This window comes from Dermacentor albipictus, chromosome 10 (assembly GCF_038994185.2).
Source record: "Dermacentor albipictus isolate Rhodes 1998 colony chromosome 10, USDA_Dalb.pri_finalv2, whole genome shotgun sequence".
In the NCBI taxonomy this organism is placed as follows: Eukaryota; Metazoa; Arthropoda; class Arachnida; order Ixodida; family Ixodidae; genus Dermacentor; species Dermacentor albipictus.
The window spans coordinates 7,609,576-7,622,681 of NC_091830.1; the positions used below are offsets into that span (position 1 = coordinate 7,609,576).

The 13,106-nt window shown below is 42.4% G+C and overlaps 2 protein-coding genes across 6 annotated transcripts in view; both read right to left on the minus strand.

Moving 5' to 3' along the window:
• whd (carnitine O-palmitoyltransferase whd) overlaps nt 1–11,366 on the minus strand; it is a 38,566-nt gene extending 27,200 nt beyond the window's left edge. The window contains exons 1-2 of one of the 4 annotated variants that reach the window (XM_070527740.1): nt 10,885–11,366; nt 8,004–8,463 (exon numbers count right to left, since the gene is read on the minus strand). In XM_070527740.1, the coding sequence (XP_070383841.1) occupies nt 8,004–8,463; nt 10,885–11,282 (858 nt within the window). In that variant the 5' untranslated portion in view covers nt 11,283–11,366. Of the gene's footprint in view, nt 1–8,003; nt 8,464–9,579; nt 9,612–10,225; nt 10,823–10,884 lie in introns of those variants that run through there. The other 3 variants (XM_070527743.1, XM_070527744.1, XM_070527742.1) reach the window with 3 other exon arrangements.
• A 1,306-nt stretch (nt 11,367–12,672) lies between these two features.
• The window catches only part of ArfGAP3 (ADP-ribosylation factor GTPase activating protein 3), a 35,828-nt gene continuing 35,394 nt past the window's right edge, over nt 12,673–13,106 (minus strand). The window contains exons 9-10 of one of the 2 annotated variants that reach the window (XM_070527507.1): nt 12,966–12,986; nt 12,673–12,857 (exon numbers count right to left, since the gene is read on the minus strand). In XM_070527507.1, coding sequence (XP_070383608.1) covers nt 12,978–12,986 — 9 coding nt within the window. In that variant the 3' untranslated portion in view covers nt 12,673–12,857; nt 12,966–12,977. The remainder of the gene's footprint in view (nt 12,858–12,965; nt 12,987–13,106) is intronic. The other variant, XM_070527506.1, reaches the window with a different exon arrangement.

The window sequence follows — 13,106 nt, forward strand, 5'->3', positions numbered from 1 at the left end:
GACAGGCCGCTGCTTCGACGCACGTGTGCCAGGAAATAGACAGTGCATCTGTCTAGAACTTGGAAGAAAAAAAAAGTTGGGGAGGGGGGTGAAAGACGTGCCGTCTGCAGCTCAGATGTGAACAAACAAAGGAAGCTGCGCAAGAGAGGTTTTCGCCATCACATGGCCATTGCAAGGTTCGCTCAAGATATGGTGACCTTGATAGCACCCCCACTGCAACCCCTGCCAAGGTTACTTTCGCCTGCTCTGGAAGTCAGCGGAGTGCGTCATAATGCCTCGGGCGTCAATACATAACGTCCTGTTATCACAAGATAAAGAGCGTAAGAACTCTCAAGGTTGCTGCAAGATCTCGCTCCTATAGTTCCATTATTTTTATTTTTTTATTTTCGCTTCATATCCCTAGCATTTTTTTCTTCTTAAGTAACACTACAGGCACGAGGTTTTCGTCATAAAAGTGAAAGGTAAACTTCAAAAAGTTTATTCCATGTGCTTTTTTTTTCACCATAAGCGCACCGGAATATTAAACACAAAATGCCCCTGATATGGCTTTCTTGCTCACTTGATGAATGCACTAGGCACTTCTGGTGTTCTTAGGCTTATAAGGAGATAGTATCCGATGATCACAGAAACAAGAGAGAACTTGCAACTATCTTAATGAGTCCCTAACCCACATTTCTTTTGGTTCACTGCGATAAACGCCCTACCTTTTTACACCTGCTCAGACTTTATAAATAGATGAACACCAATGTACTCTCAATTGGAACGTTCAATAATCCCCCCACCTCCTCAGTAAAGCTCATAATAAAGATCTAAAAAAAAAAGGGCCTTTGCAGTTGACCTGCCTGGAAGACCAACATGCATTAGCTATGCCAGGTGAAAATGTATGAGACGTCTACATTGCACATCTGATCAAACTTGAATGAAACAGATAAGCTCTAACTGTAAATCTTAGTGTTTACGGTTAGAGTTCAATAAATTTTAGCAGGCATTATAACGTTCATACATTACACTTGTGAATACAAATATTTTGGCAAGAGAAAATGATGATGAAGAAAAAAATAAAGTGCAATAAAAAAGTTGTATGGCACAACTTTTGATACTGCTGAAAAATGCCAGATAGGAAGAACAAAATGTGTTCTACAAGCAAAAATTATGGCCAATAACACACTGTTACAGTGTGTTTCTTCTAAGGTAAGTCCTGCTAAAACTTTTATAACAGGTTCTCCTCTTCCAGCTAATTTCTAACAAAAACCGCCCGATGACTTCCAAACAAAAAAAGCCTCACTTTTCATGTCTTAGAAAAGTAGAAAAGCAAGCAATGCAAATGTCATAAAAGAAAAATATTAGGCAAAACATTTCACTTCCCAGTTATTTGAAACTCGATTAGAGAGAATACAGAGCAAGAGCAAAATGTCTAAATAAGTCAGCACAGAGAAAATATCAAAAAGCACGAGATTTACAGATACCAACATTTTATTATACATTTTTTTGTGATGCTTTACCTTTCAAGCATAATCATAAGTGATTTAGGGACCAGTACATTTTTTCCTGGATTTTTTTATGGCTAGTGATTTTTAACAGTTGAACTGCATTTTTATTACAGGTGGGCAAATATGAACTTTTTTTAATACAAACAGAATATAAATATAATAAGTATCTAATATCAAATAGTCATGCACAGACATACATCTACAGCAGAAATATTTATTTTGACATAATTAGGTACCATGCTTGTAAGACCAGTGAAAAAAGGACAGCCAACTATTGCAGACAATTAGGATTATTTTTAAATGCAGTACCACTCATTGTAATTAAAAGAACTGCTGCATGAATAGCCTCTCAACATCTTTAGAGCGTGGTTGCAAACAAAGTTTCCAATAATGAATGGCAGCTGTATGGCTAGCTTTCCAAAAATGCTAAATAAATGGTTGTTGAACAAAAATCAGAAGTTGTGGAAAAGGAAAAGAAAAAGCCGCTAAAGGAGTTGTGTGCCGTAGAAACATGTAAAAGGGCCCTTTGCAAGGAAAACATAACTGATTGTAGTATAAAAGATAAAGCTGCAGCATGACTAGACTGCAAGAAACACCAAATTGCAGACAAGTAAAGTAAAATCACAGGTTGTCCTGTAGGCTTCCACCTTGAATCCGAAAACAAAGCTTGCATTACCTATTTTGTTCCTGCATAGCTTCCAAAACTTCACTTCTTTCACTTCTGATAAATTGCTAAACTTTGACAGATTAAGAGCAGTAACTGGATTTTACCAGTCAATTTAACAGCAATAAATATTGTTCATTAACCAAATCTCATTTCACGCACAAAGTGACGAATGCTTCTTTGGGGATCACCAGTATGAGAAGTGATGTGTTCATCCAAGGTAGCCTTTAATATATAGCTTAACATATTTACCAAAGAAGAAACGAGGTATAAAGAGGAAAGGTTACCTTTGCTTCTCCCTACATAATGCATTTTCATATATAGAGTATATATAGTTAGTTAGTTAATTCGGGTTTAATGGCGCAAAAGCGACTAAGGCCATGCTGCGCCAGTCACAGGACAGTATAAGATACAATGTTAAGGTAGTTATAGCTGTGTTACCTTAAAGTCGATATAGATAATCGGTTTCACCTAAAAACTGGAACAGGTTAGTGAATGGCACTAGTGGGTCATCGCCCAATATTAAGGCAGGGTGCAGAGGTATATGTAAGTGATACAAATTTTTGAAATGTTTCCGCCTGTGTGTTTCAGTGTGTGGGCATGATAAAAGGATGTGTGTTACTGTTAGCGTTTCGTGACATTTCTCGCATGTTGGTGGACTTTCGTTTCGAAGTAAAAAATTGTGTGTTAGATGCGTGTGTCCAATTCGAAGTCGACATAACATTACCTCATAGAACCGTTCTTGGTGAGTGCATGATTTCCACTCGCGAAGCAGGGGTTTAGTTATATGTAACTTGTTATTTACGCACGAGTTCCATTCTTGTTGCCATTTTGATGCTAGGACCTTACGAACCGTTCTGATGCTGTCTTTGTATGGAAGTGTTATGTGTGTTATACTTTTGTGCGCTGCCATGGATGCGCTTCTATCTGCAGCTTCATTCCCTGCTATCCCAACATGGCTTGGGACCCAGCAGAATCGTATGGTTCCTTCATATTTCTTGTTAAATACTATGTTTAAGATATCGCCAAGCAGGGGTTCAGACGCGGAGTTTAAGTTAAGGGCTCTTAGGGCACTTAACGAGTCGGTATAAATAATAGCATTCTTCAGCTTGTCGGAAGTAATTTTCTTAACTGCAATCCATATTGCATAAACTTCGGCGGTAAAGACTGAAGAAAAATTATTTATGCGAATGCTATTTTCCCAATTTTTTGTTACGATCCCAACACCTACGTATTCTTGTGTTTTAGAGCCGTCAGTGTAAAATTCTGTGTAATTTTTATATTTTTCTTGGATAGCTCGGAACTCTTGTATTATATGTTCTTGTGGAATGTCTTTTTTCTTTATATGTGTTAACGTCCAGTCACACAGCTGTGTAAAATTGCACCACGGGGGCAATCTTGGTGGCGTTTCGGCAACCTGCAGGGATTCGGGAGGAACATCATAGGTTTGACAATATTGTTCGTGTCTTAAGATGAGTGGCCGAATCATGTTTGGTTTATTTGTGTAGTGTAGTCGTGATTGGCACTGTGTTACGATGTTGTAGCATATATGTTGTGGTGATGACCGAATTCTTAATACATAGCAAAGTGTAAGTTGTGCTCTGCGGTGCTGTAATGAAGGTTCATTAGCGTCAACGTATAGGGTATATATAACAAACATAAAATGCAGAAATGATCTCACTGGACAACTGCTAGATCAACTCGAATGAAATTTCCATCACTTAAAAAAGCTGCGCTATAGTGACTGTTTAGCACAGTTGTTTTTTTAGTTTTGCATTGCTTTTTTTTTAGCAGAAATAACAAAAACTAAAAATTATAAAATTAATTCATCAGGTATACAGCTATATAACCACACAATAAAAACAGATGCCAAAATTATGTAAACTGTATCTATTAAATGATTAAATGGTTTCTAAGTGGACAAAGTTGATACACAGCACAATGCTTTATAATACATAAAAAAATATATATTATCGTGATCTTTTTCAGGACTAGCATTAGCAAAGTAAACATCTGATGCCAGTAAAATAATAAACTACATTTGTACACTTCAGGTACTCTTAGAAGTGCAGCTCACAGCACCGTTCTAGCTACCTTTAATGCTGAGTTCAAGGGTGCGATCTTGTACGCGTTCCAAAATAGAACGGAGGCGGTCCGTTCTATCGAGCCGCACACAGTTGGTCAGTTTGAACGGTGACGAACGCCATGACGTCAATTGTGAAGTGATATCTGCTGTCAATCATTTCGTGTTGTCTGCTATCGGACGAACGCAATGGAAAGGACCGCCAATTTCGCGACGGAAAGAACGGACCGCCTCCGTTCGAGTTTGGAACGCGTACAAGATTGCACCCCTAAACTTAGCACTTCAATTCCTCATTTTTGTTATAGAGTAGTTTTTTACAGAGATTTTTCAGCAACTCTGGTAAAAAAATTGAGGGTCTAAATCTGAAACCTTTAATGCATTGAATTTTAATGCAACAAATCTCATTCAAATCTGTTCAGTGCTTGCCTAATGAGAACACTTCTGTGTTTTACATGTATCTGAGCAGAGGACAGAAGTGGCGCTAAGTCGACAGGCAAAGCCACCACTGCTTATTGGTCTGTGGCAAGTCACAAGAAGCAGGATTACCAAATCTAGCACTGGTAGCCTACTGGCAAGACCGGCAACCTTTTTGTAACCCTGGTTAAGACATGTGCATAGATTTGCCCTCGTTGTGTAACCTGCAGCCAGCTGCTTTCCAGGCTCGATGGAAAATGAGAGTTGCACACAACATCGCATCACACGTGCTGGCAGGAATGACACGGTGCGGATGCAATACGAACTGCGCAACACCAGGTATATGTAGAGAACCCAAGGTGTAAAGTGAACAGAATATTTCTATCCTGACACTTATTTCTTTAGCAGTGTTCATTGGTGGTGCCAATATGAGACATCTGCCACAAATCTGCAGCTTGAAAAATTTAGTTACCTTGAAGTGACACTACGTCATCTCAGAGTTTCATCACAGGGCGTAACATTCCACTTCTTTCCATGGCAACAGATAATTTTGTCATTTTTACTTCTTTGCAGAGACAAAAAAACCTGTTCTATGTTTGCACGAATAAAACGTTCTTTCTACATCCTCGTACAGTCGCGCTTATACACTCTACCATGGATTCTAACCAACTAGCCCGCCAACGTGTTTTAACAAAAACAAAGTTACGACCGACTTCAAGAATCGGTGAAATCAGTATGGCTTTGCTGTTGTAGCCTCAGAGCTACTTTCTCAGACAGGTTTTAACTATAATTACCTTTTTTTCTGCAATGACTTTGACAGGATATGTGGAGTGGCAGAAAAGAAGCAGAGTTTAGAACAACAAGATCTGAGAAGGAGCCAAGGTCACAATCATTGCATCCAAGGCTCATGAGAGAAGATTGTGGTGCTTTCGGCCATGGAACAAGGCAAGATGAGAACTACCGTATGGACTCTCGTTGTAGCCACACACAAGCTTCACATGGAATAGCTTAAAAATATGTCTCTTCCTCAGGTACTGCAACCATCTACACAACAATTATTTTAGCGAGAAATTAGGTTAGTGTGTGTTTCTTAGTCTTGTAATGTGTTGAGCACAACTAACAAATAAAAGGACACACCAGAGACAACAGAGCACTCTGTTGTCCTAGCCTGGTATGTCCTTTTGTGGTTGCTAATTGTACTCAACACATTACGAGTTGCAATAGATGATGAGAACCACAAACAGTTTATTTAGCGACAATCTTTTAAATATGTTAGTCCCACAGTAATTTAAGGTGCCTAACCAAGGCTACAAGATTGGTTAGTATGCCAGAAATATGTCGAAAGAAAATATGATAATGTAGATGCCTAAATCGTTGCTGATAAAATCCAGGTGCAGTAATGCGGAGGGTTCTCTACCTTCACTGTTTTTGCAACTAATGCATTGAATGTTGTGTAACTTTCCGAACAACCTAGGCGTCTTCCAGATGTACTTCATTTCAAACAATTAATTTCGCTCCCACACCTGAAATATATTTTATAGTTGAAGCATTGATTGAGTCAACATTTGCCAATGCAACAAAACCCAATAAAATATAAAAAATCCGTGCTCTGTTCTTTGAAATCAGTTTTGACTGATGATAAAGGAGCAATAAATATTACAAACGTTAATTTTCGACAGAAAAAATAATCACCTGGAATTGGACATTATTTTTGTAGGCTTTACCAATGTGTGAGTTGCACAAATTCTACTACCAACTGCAAAGTTAATTTTAGGAGGTAAAAAATGCCATCTCTCTATGGGCAGGCAATGAACCCAGCTTTGCCATTTTGAGCCATGGCTGTATGTCAGTGCATTCTGCATTTAACAGGTGTCAATTTCAACTGTCCCAAACATCCTTCTTAACAATTTGTTATGATCAGTGCTTGTAGGTTCCATTCTAAACAAAAACACTAACATTTTTATAAAAAAACATGGAACACACAAAAAACAGTTTTACTTATGCAGAAACAAGGAAAAAAAAGAGGAGGTAGAGATAATTCCCAAGTCTCTACAAGTCTATTGAAGTGTGCTGCAAAAACAAATTTGTCACAGGCCTTAACTTTTTTTTTTCCTGTTCCTGCCTATGCAGGCTGCTTTCCGTCACCGCCATGTACCAATTAGCTCAGCAATGCATGCCCTTTCACAATCAGTCAATCATATTCATGCGCAAAAGGTCACTTGTTCATTTTGGCTTGAAGAGCAAGCACAGCTAATGAGAGCCTCAGAATATGCTAGCAAAGCTTTCAGGGAAGAATTTTCAGCAAGCCAGTTTCAGTGCTCGCATGCTGTCTGATGCTACACTATGCCATGCATAAGCAGTATCAGCAGCTGTTCCAAAGGATGACAAACGTTTTGTTTGCTACGAGACCAGATGGCAGCAGAAAAAAATGGGAATGACATAGCTGTGGAAAAAGTCACCGCAGTCATTTCATGCCACAGTAAAGCACAGACTAAAATTGTCTATCCCAGCCCTTGCATGGCCTGATTTTGCGCCGGAACACTATCATATGTTGCAGTGCGACACTAGGCATCAATGAAGGCAATTTAACTCCAAACTTTTCAGATTTTACACTTTTTTCATCTTCAATGCTAACATGTATGAGTTCATATGATCGAAATATTGAGGACACTGTGCTTTTATTATGAAGAATTGTGAACAGCTAGCCTCGCTGACATGAAAATAGTGCAATAGGCAAACCCCAAATGCATATGTATGACCGACCTCTTTGTTAACTGCTAACTTAACCTAATATCACATTTTAGACAGTACTGCTAAAAAACTGTTGAGAGTACGAAATATTGGTGCTTAGAGGTCTTTTTGAATACTGCCTATAGAAAAACTATGTCGGTAAACAAACAGGTATTGTGAAGGCAAGAAGAGCCATTTTGAACAACAATCTGTTCAGGTAACTGTTTAAAACTATGCCACTTGTATTAACCTTGCCTTTAGAGCAAAATTGAGTCTGTATATGATCTCCTACCCCCCAAATGAGGGCACGTGGTGACAGTGTTGCCCTATTCTCCTTATGATGTCACACTCTGTAGCTGGTCTATACACATTAGGAAGTTTAAAAATGAAATATTAAATTCAGGGGTTCTAAGTGCCGAAACCATGATCTGATTATTAGGCACACTGTAGTGGGGGACTACAGATTAAGTTTGGCCACCTGAGGTTCTTTAATGTGCCCTTGTATCTAAGTACGCAAAGTGTATTTGCATTTTGCTCTCACAACCTTCACTTCAGTAGTGTAATGCCATGACAACTAAGATATTGTGGTGGGATACATTAGGAATAGATAGCCACAACATACCTTGCTGCCACTGCCTCTGCTTTCATACATCCATCCCTTGTACAAGAAAAGTCCTTTGAGGGCGTATCTCTGTGCAAGGCTCCAGAGAACCCAGAGCACCAAGCTGGTCACTCCACTGGCTGCCAACCGTGGAAGAAGGGCTGTCGACGCGCCAGCCGCTGTCTTCTGGCTGGATATGACCGATGCCAGCCGCAGTGTGAGCCCACCATCACGTTCAAGCAGAGAGAAGCCCGTCACGATGGAGAGCAAGAGGTACAGGCTCCGGTAAGAAGATGGGTATATGCCATTGTAGAGGTTGGTCAGGAAGCGAGCCACACGTTTTTTCCACGAGCGCAAGCCACTCTGCCACACGAGCAACAGCACTTCACGGTCATAGTTGATGTTGACACCTTCATGGGTGACTGTGAAGCTGAAGGCCACAGCCTGATGTGCCTCTGCCATGGCGGCTGTGGACCTCCTCCTGGAATGCAGCAGTGTGCACAGAAGGTGGGCTTAGAACTGAACTAGAAAAGGGAATAGCTTTGGGCATGTTGGTTATTCATCGTGATACAAGTAAAATAATGCAGTAAGGCCGAGGAACAAGTCAAGACAGGCCAAGCACTACCTGTCTTAGTGCTTGTCCTGTCTCGACTTGTCTTTACTGCGCTATGTTACTTGTATCACAAAAAACTTTAGTATGTGCAAACTTTGCCAATAGCCTGATCAAAGTTGACCCATTTGCAAAAGTGTATTGCCAGAGGACCAAGTAAAGCTCCATAAAATTCAAAGGTGCCCAGAGTCCACTTGATGAATGCATGCATGCATGTAAGCTTTACAGTATTATCACAGAATGCAATTAAGTCTACTGATTGGCTGAGGGATAACCTCGTTGGCACAGCTTTAGCCAAAGTACTTGACATACTATATGTGACCATAGCAGTCTGAAAAACATGTTCTGTGGTTGATGTGCACCTGGTGAGTCAAAGTTAAGTTTTATGTGAGTAATCGAGCAGATCATTTCTTGGGGGCAAATATATTGGCCAGCGTAGTTTTAGCGAAGACTATACACGAATGTGGTCAATGGCACACTCACGAGGCATATATATAGAGATGGTGTCTAGCTAAATTTTTTCATGACCCTAGAGAACTTGTGGATCGAGATATAATTATCCGGCACTGAATAAACCAGCATGCTGCGGTGTATTCCTGCAGTGCACAAAGCCAATTGCAAAAACAATGTCCTTACCAATAAAATCTTAACAGTGTTACTTATTCAAACCTATTTTCTCTCCAAATTTCTACTGGCCAGTAGCATACAATTTTAACTAAGCTTTATATCACATTTGTGGTCAAACACTGTAATCCATGAATAACGGTAGATATGAATGAATGAAAGGTAATTTCTGAGCAGGAACAAAAACAAACTTAAACTCAGCTATAAGCATGGCAGGCTTTTGCTCCTTGGGCAACACAGTTTGATGGAAATGAAATGCTGCAAACATGCAAGGATGGTGCATAACACAATCAACCTTATATATACATGTGTGTGTGTGTGTGTGTTTGTGCGTGTGTGTGCGAGAATAGATGTACACAATACCTGAACTGGGGTACCATACTACGCCGTTGACATTACACAGTGAAAAAGATATGCTGAGACGCTACATAACGAAACCAAAACAGCACGTAACCACAAGCACAGCAAATACAATAAATCAAGGGGCACTTTCAGAAACTCGCGCACCGCACACCCAAAGTCCCACAGGGCACGTGTTCCGCTGCTTCTCCAGCAAATCAACACAGCTCGAAATACGAAAGCTTTCAGCTTCGCGCCCATGGGAAAGAGTGACATGGTGCAGCAACCAGCGTCAGAGCATGACGTCATCGCGCAACCTCCCGTGGCTCGCTAAGCGCAGCCGACTGAATGTTCCATGGAAATGTGTCCAGCGAACCGAAAAAACAAGGGAGCAGGAAACCTTTGGCGTTCTCACCATTAATATTCGACCCGCCACCCGGCAGTTATACCTCATTACACACTTCTTTCCTCATATACTAGCTGAGCACGCGGCCTGCCAAAGCTAGGTTGGGCTTCTACTCCAGCCTCGATTGCGCGGTGGTGGAACTTCGGAACATTGACACCTATTTCGGCATCCGATGAGCGCCAACAAAGTGGATACTAGAAGAAAACGGACCGTCAACGAAAATAACGAAAGGAAAAGAGACGGAGGAGTGACGACCCAACGCACCTTTGGCTCCCCGAAGCGGCAGGAAGCGATCGCTCGACAGGTACTAGGGAGGCTGGTTGTAGCGGCGACGCACGCCAAGGGTACGCGACCAGCGGAGAAGTAAAAAGGCAATGTGTGGCCTTGCAGCGCGCACGCGGAGGAGGGAACCCACCGACGGGTTTTCCTCGCGCAGACCAAATAAATAAAAGAAGGGCGAAAAAAGAAAAAGGAGGGCCGAGGGCGAGCGGGCGACCTACTCCCCTCTCCCGACGTTTGCGCCCGCGATAGTGGAGCGGTCGTGCTTACGTCCACTGCTTACGTCGTTAAACGTCCTACGCGCTGGCCCTCGACTCGTGGGGGGCAAGTTAAGGTGCAGAGACGCACAAGAGGGGACGGCAACAATGCAACGTAGAGGTGTCGGTCGTTTTGATGAGAGCTTCCACTCCAGCCCGCGCCGTCTCGCAGGTTGTTATTTAGGCGTGCGCGTTCGGCCAGGCTGACGGCACGACTGCGCGGCGCTTATTCGGAGACGAGCTCGATCGCCGCCGGTAATTGATCTGTTTGGCTGACGACAACGCGTCCGTTTCTTCGAAACGAACTTTGGCCGCGGTGAAGAAACTAAACGCTTCGCTGGGAAAGGAGACGGGGCTGAGGCGCGAAGAACGCCGAGGCCAACATACCAACGTGATTCTCGGGAGAAGCTCTGCGGCGGAGCCCAACCTACCGGAGTCGCAGCTGCGTGCGGAGGGGGTGTAGAAGCGCGTGCCTCTATTGGAACGTCGTCAAGACGCCGGTCGACACTGGACCACCACCGCGCCCGCTGATATGAAGGAGCCTGGGCGCGGGATGCGCAGCTGTCCGAGCACGCCGCTGCGCCACATGCAACGCTCCGCCAACGCACGCTAGAGAGGTCGGCTACAGCCCGTCTCGACGACGGCACAAAACAAACACAGCGGCACCCGGAAATAAGCGCACATGCGTCGCTCGCTCGCCCGCCAGCGTCGACGCCGACGACGCTATGGGGCGCCACAACACCAGTGACATATGCGACGAGTGTCACAGCGGGACTGGCTTGCATGCGCTGGATTGATAGCTTTTACATTTCACAATCATCATTTACGCTTCGTTCATAGCTGAATTGGCTAAAGAGAGCTCTTCCTACTGCCCGCAGCCATTCAGGCCATGTATGGGCGGGAACTTTAAAACGGGAGGTTTTTTTTTTTGCGTATCCAGCTATAGGTAACTTAATTGTTCTAATCCGCCTAGTTAGACTAAATGCACACTTAACATTGTATGTGCAGTGCACACAATAAAAGGTTTTTATGGTCATCCCTCTCAGTTGCTTGCAGTGAACTAGCTGTCAACACCTCGAGGTCATGACTGAGAGGTGCTGTAGATGTGCCAGTTCTGCATATCGATACAATGCCGCTGCCGTGATAAGACCTTCTGTACTACGCATCCTGAAGTCCCCTATCTGACCCGGAACTTCCCGGATAAGAACACAAAAGACGTGTCTGAGCTCATTGCACATCCTGGACCCTTGCTATCTAATCTATATAAGTGACGTCTTCAGCCCGAAACAAGTGCGCACGTTCTATTTTTTTGCTCCTTTTCTTCTCCGGGACAAGTTGCACACAAATGTGCCCTTTGCAGTATGGTTTATCGTGAACTACAACTGCAAGCAAGGCTAACATTTGGGCTCCAAGTTCAAGCAGTGATGGCTCAAAGAATGTCCCTTCATGTGCCCTGTACAAGAGACCTATATATCTTGGATGACAAGTACCTTCAACATCACACCTTACATAACATTTCTTCAGCTAATGCTGCAATGGCAAGCAATTAATTGCAAGATTTGTCACCAGATCTTGGCAACCAGACTTATGTGCAGTTTCGCTTTCAGCTGAAGCTATTTTATAGAATCTCCACAAGTTTCACTTATCATTCCTGGGTCTCCCACGTACCATATTTACTTGATTATAATGTGCACTTTTTTTTCTTTTGGAAATATTCATTAATACAGTACATGAGCATTACAATACACTACGAAACCAAAAGTGCCTACAAGTGGAACCCAATTCCCCCTTTCTAATCTGGAAATCTGGTCTTTGCCATGCTTCATGTGTGGAGAGCACCTGCAAGCAAAAGAAGTTTTATTTCTGGATACTACCTATAACTGTTGTCCTAATTGCACCTACAGCAATTTCAGATTTTTGTTTTTGCAGAGCGAAGACAAGACGCTACTTCACTCTTTTACCATAAAAGTCCAAGGGTATGAACCATGAGCAAGAAACGGTACTAGATACTGCATATACTACTGAACTGTGCAAATTGGGATGCTAGTTAGAATATAGGGCATTGCATTTCCAGCCTTCAAAAACTGGGTGCATGCTACAATTGTGGGTGTGCTACAATTGAGTAAATACATAATCTTTTTTTGATCTTGGTCTAAAAAAATCACAGCCACATAGTTACAAACCTACAAACGGCATGTTTATTTGCACTTTCAATAACGGCCTTCACTGTGGACAGCCCCAAGAGACGCACCAACGGGAAGTGGCATGATGACCACTGCAGAACCATCTTCAAACTTCATCAGAAAAAAAAAGAAGATGAAACAGTCCCAAAGGCCTCTTTTTCAGTAGCCGTAACGATCCTGAAATGAAACGGGAGCAAGGTCTTCAGCAATACGCACAATCCAAGACACAGGGCCCCATGCTCAACCCTTCCCATTTGAAGCAAGTTCAAGGAAGGCTCTCCTTACCATGAGCACGGTTCACTTTCTCTGTTAGTGAAGCGCAGAGAAAAAGTGAGAGAAATAAGGCAGGCTTGTTAGTAATTGGTGGTTTTGGAAAGCAAACAAGTGCAATGACATGGAACACTGCACATAACAGTGTTCATATAA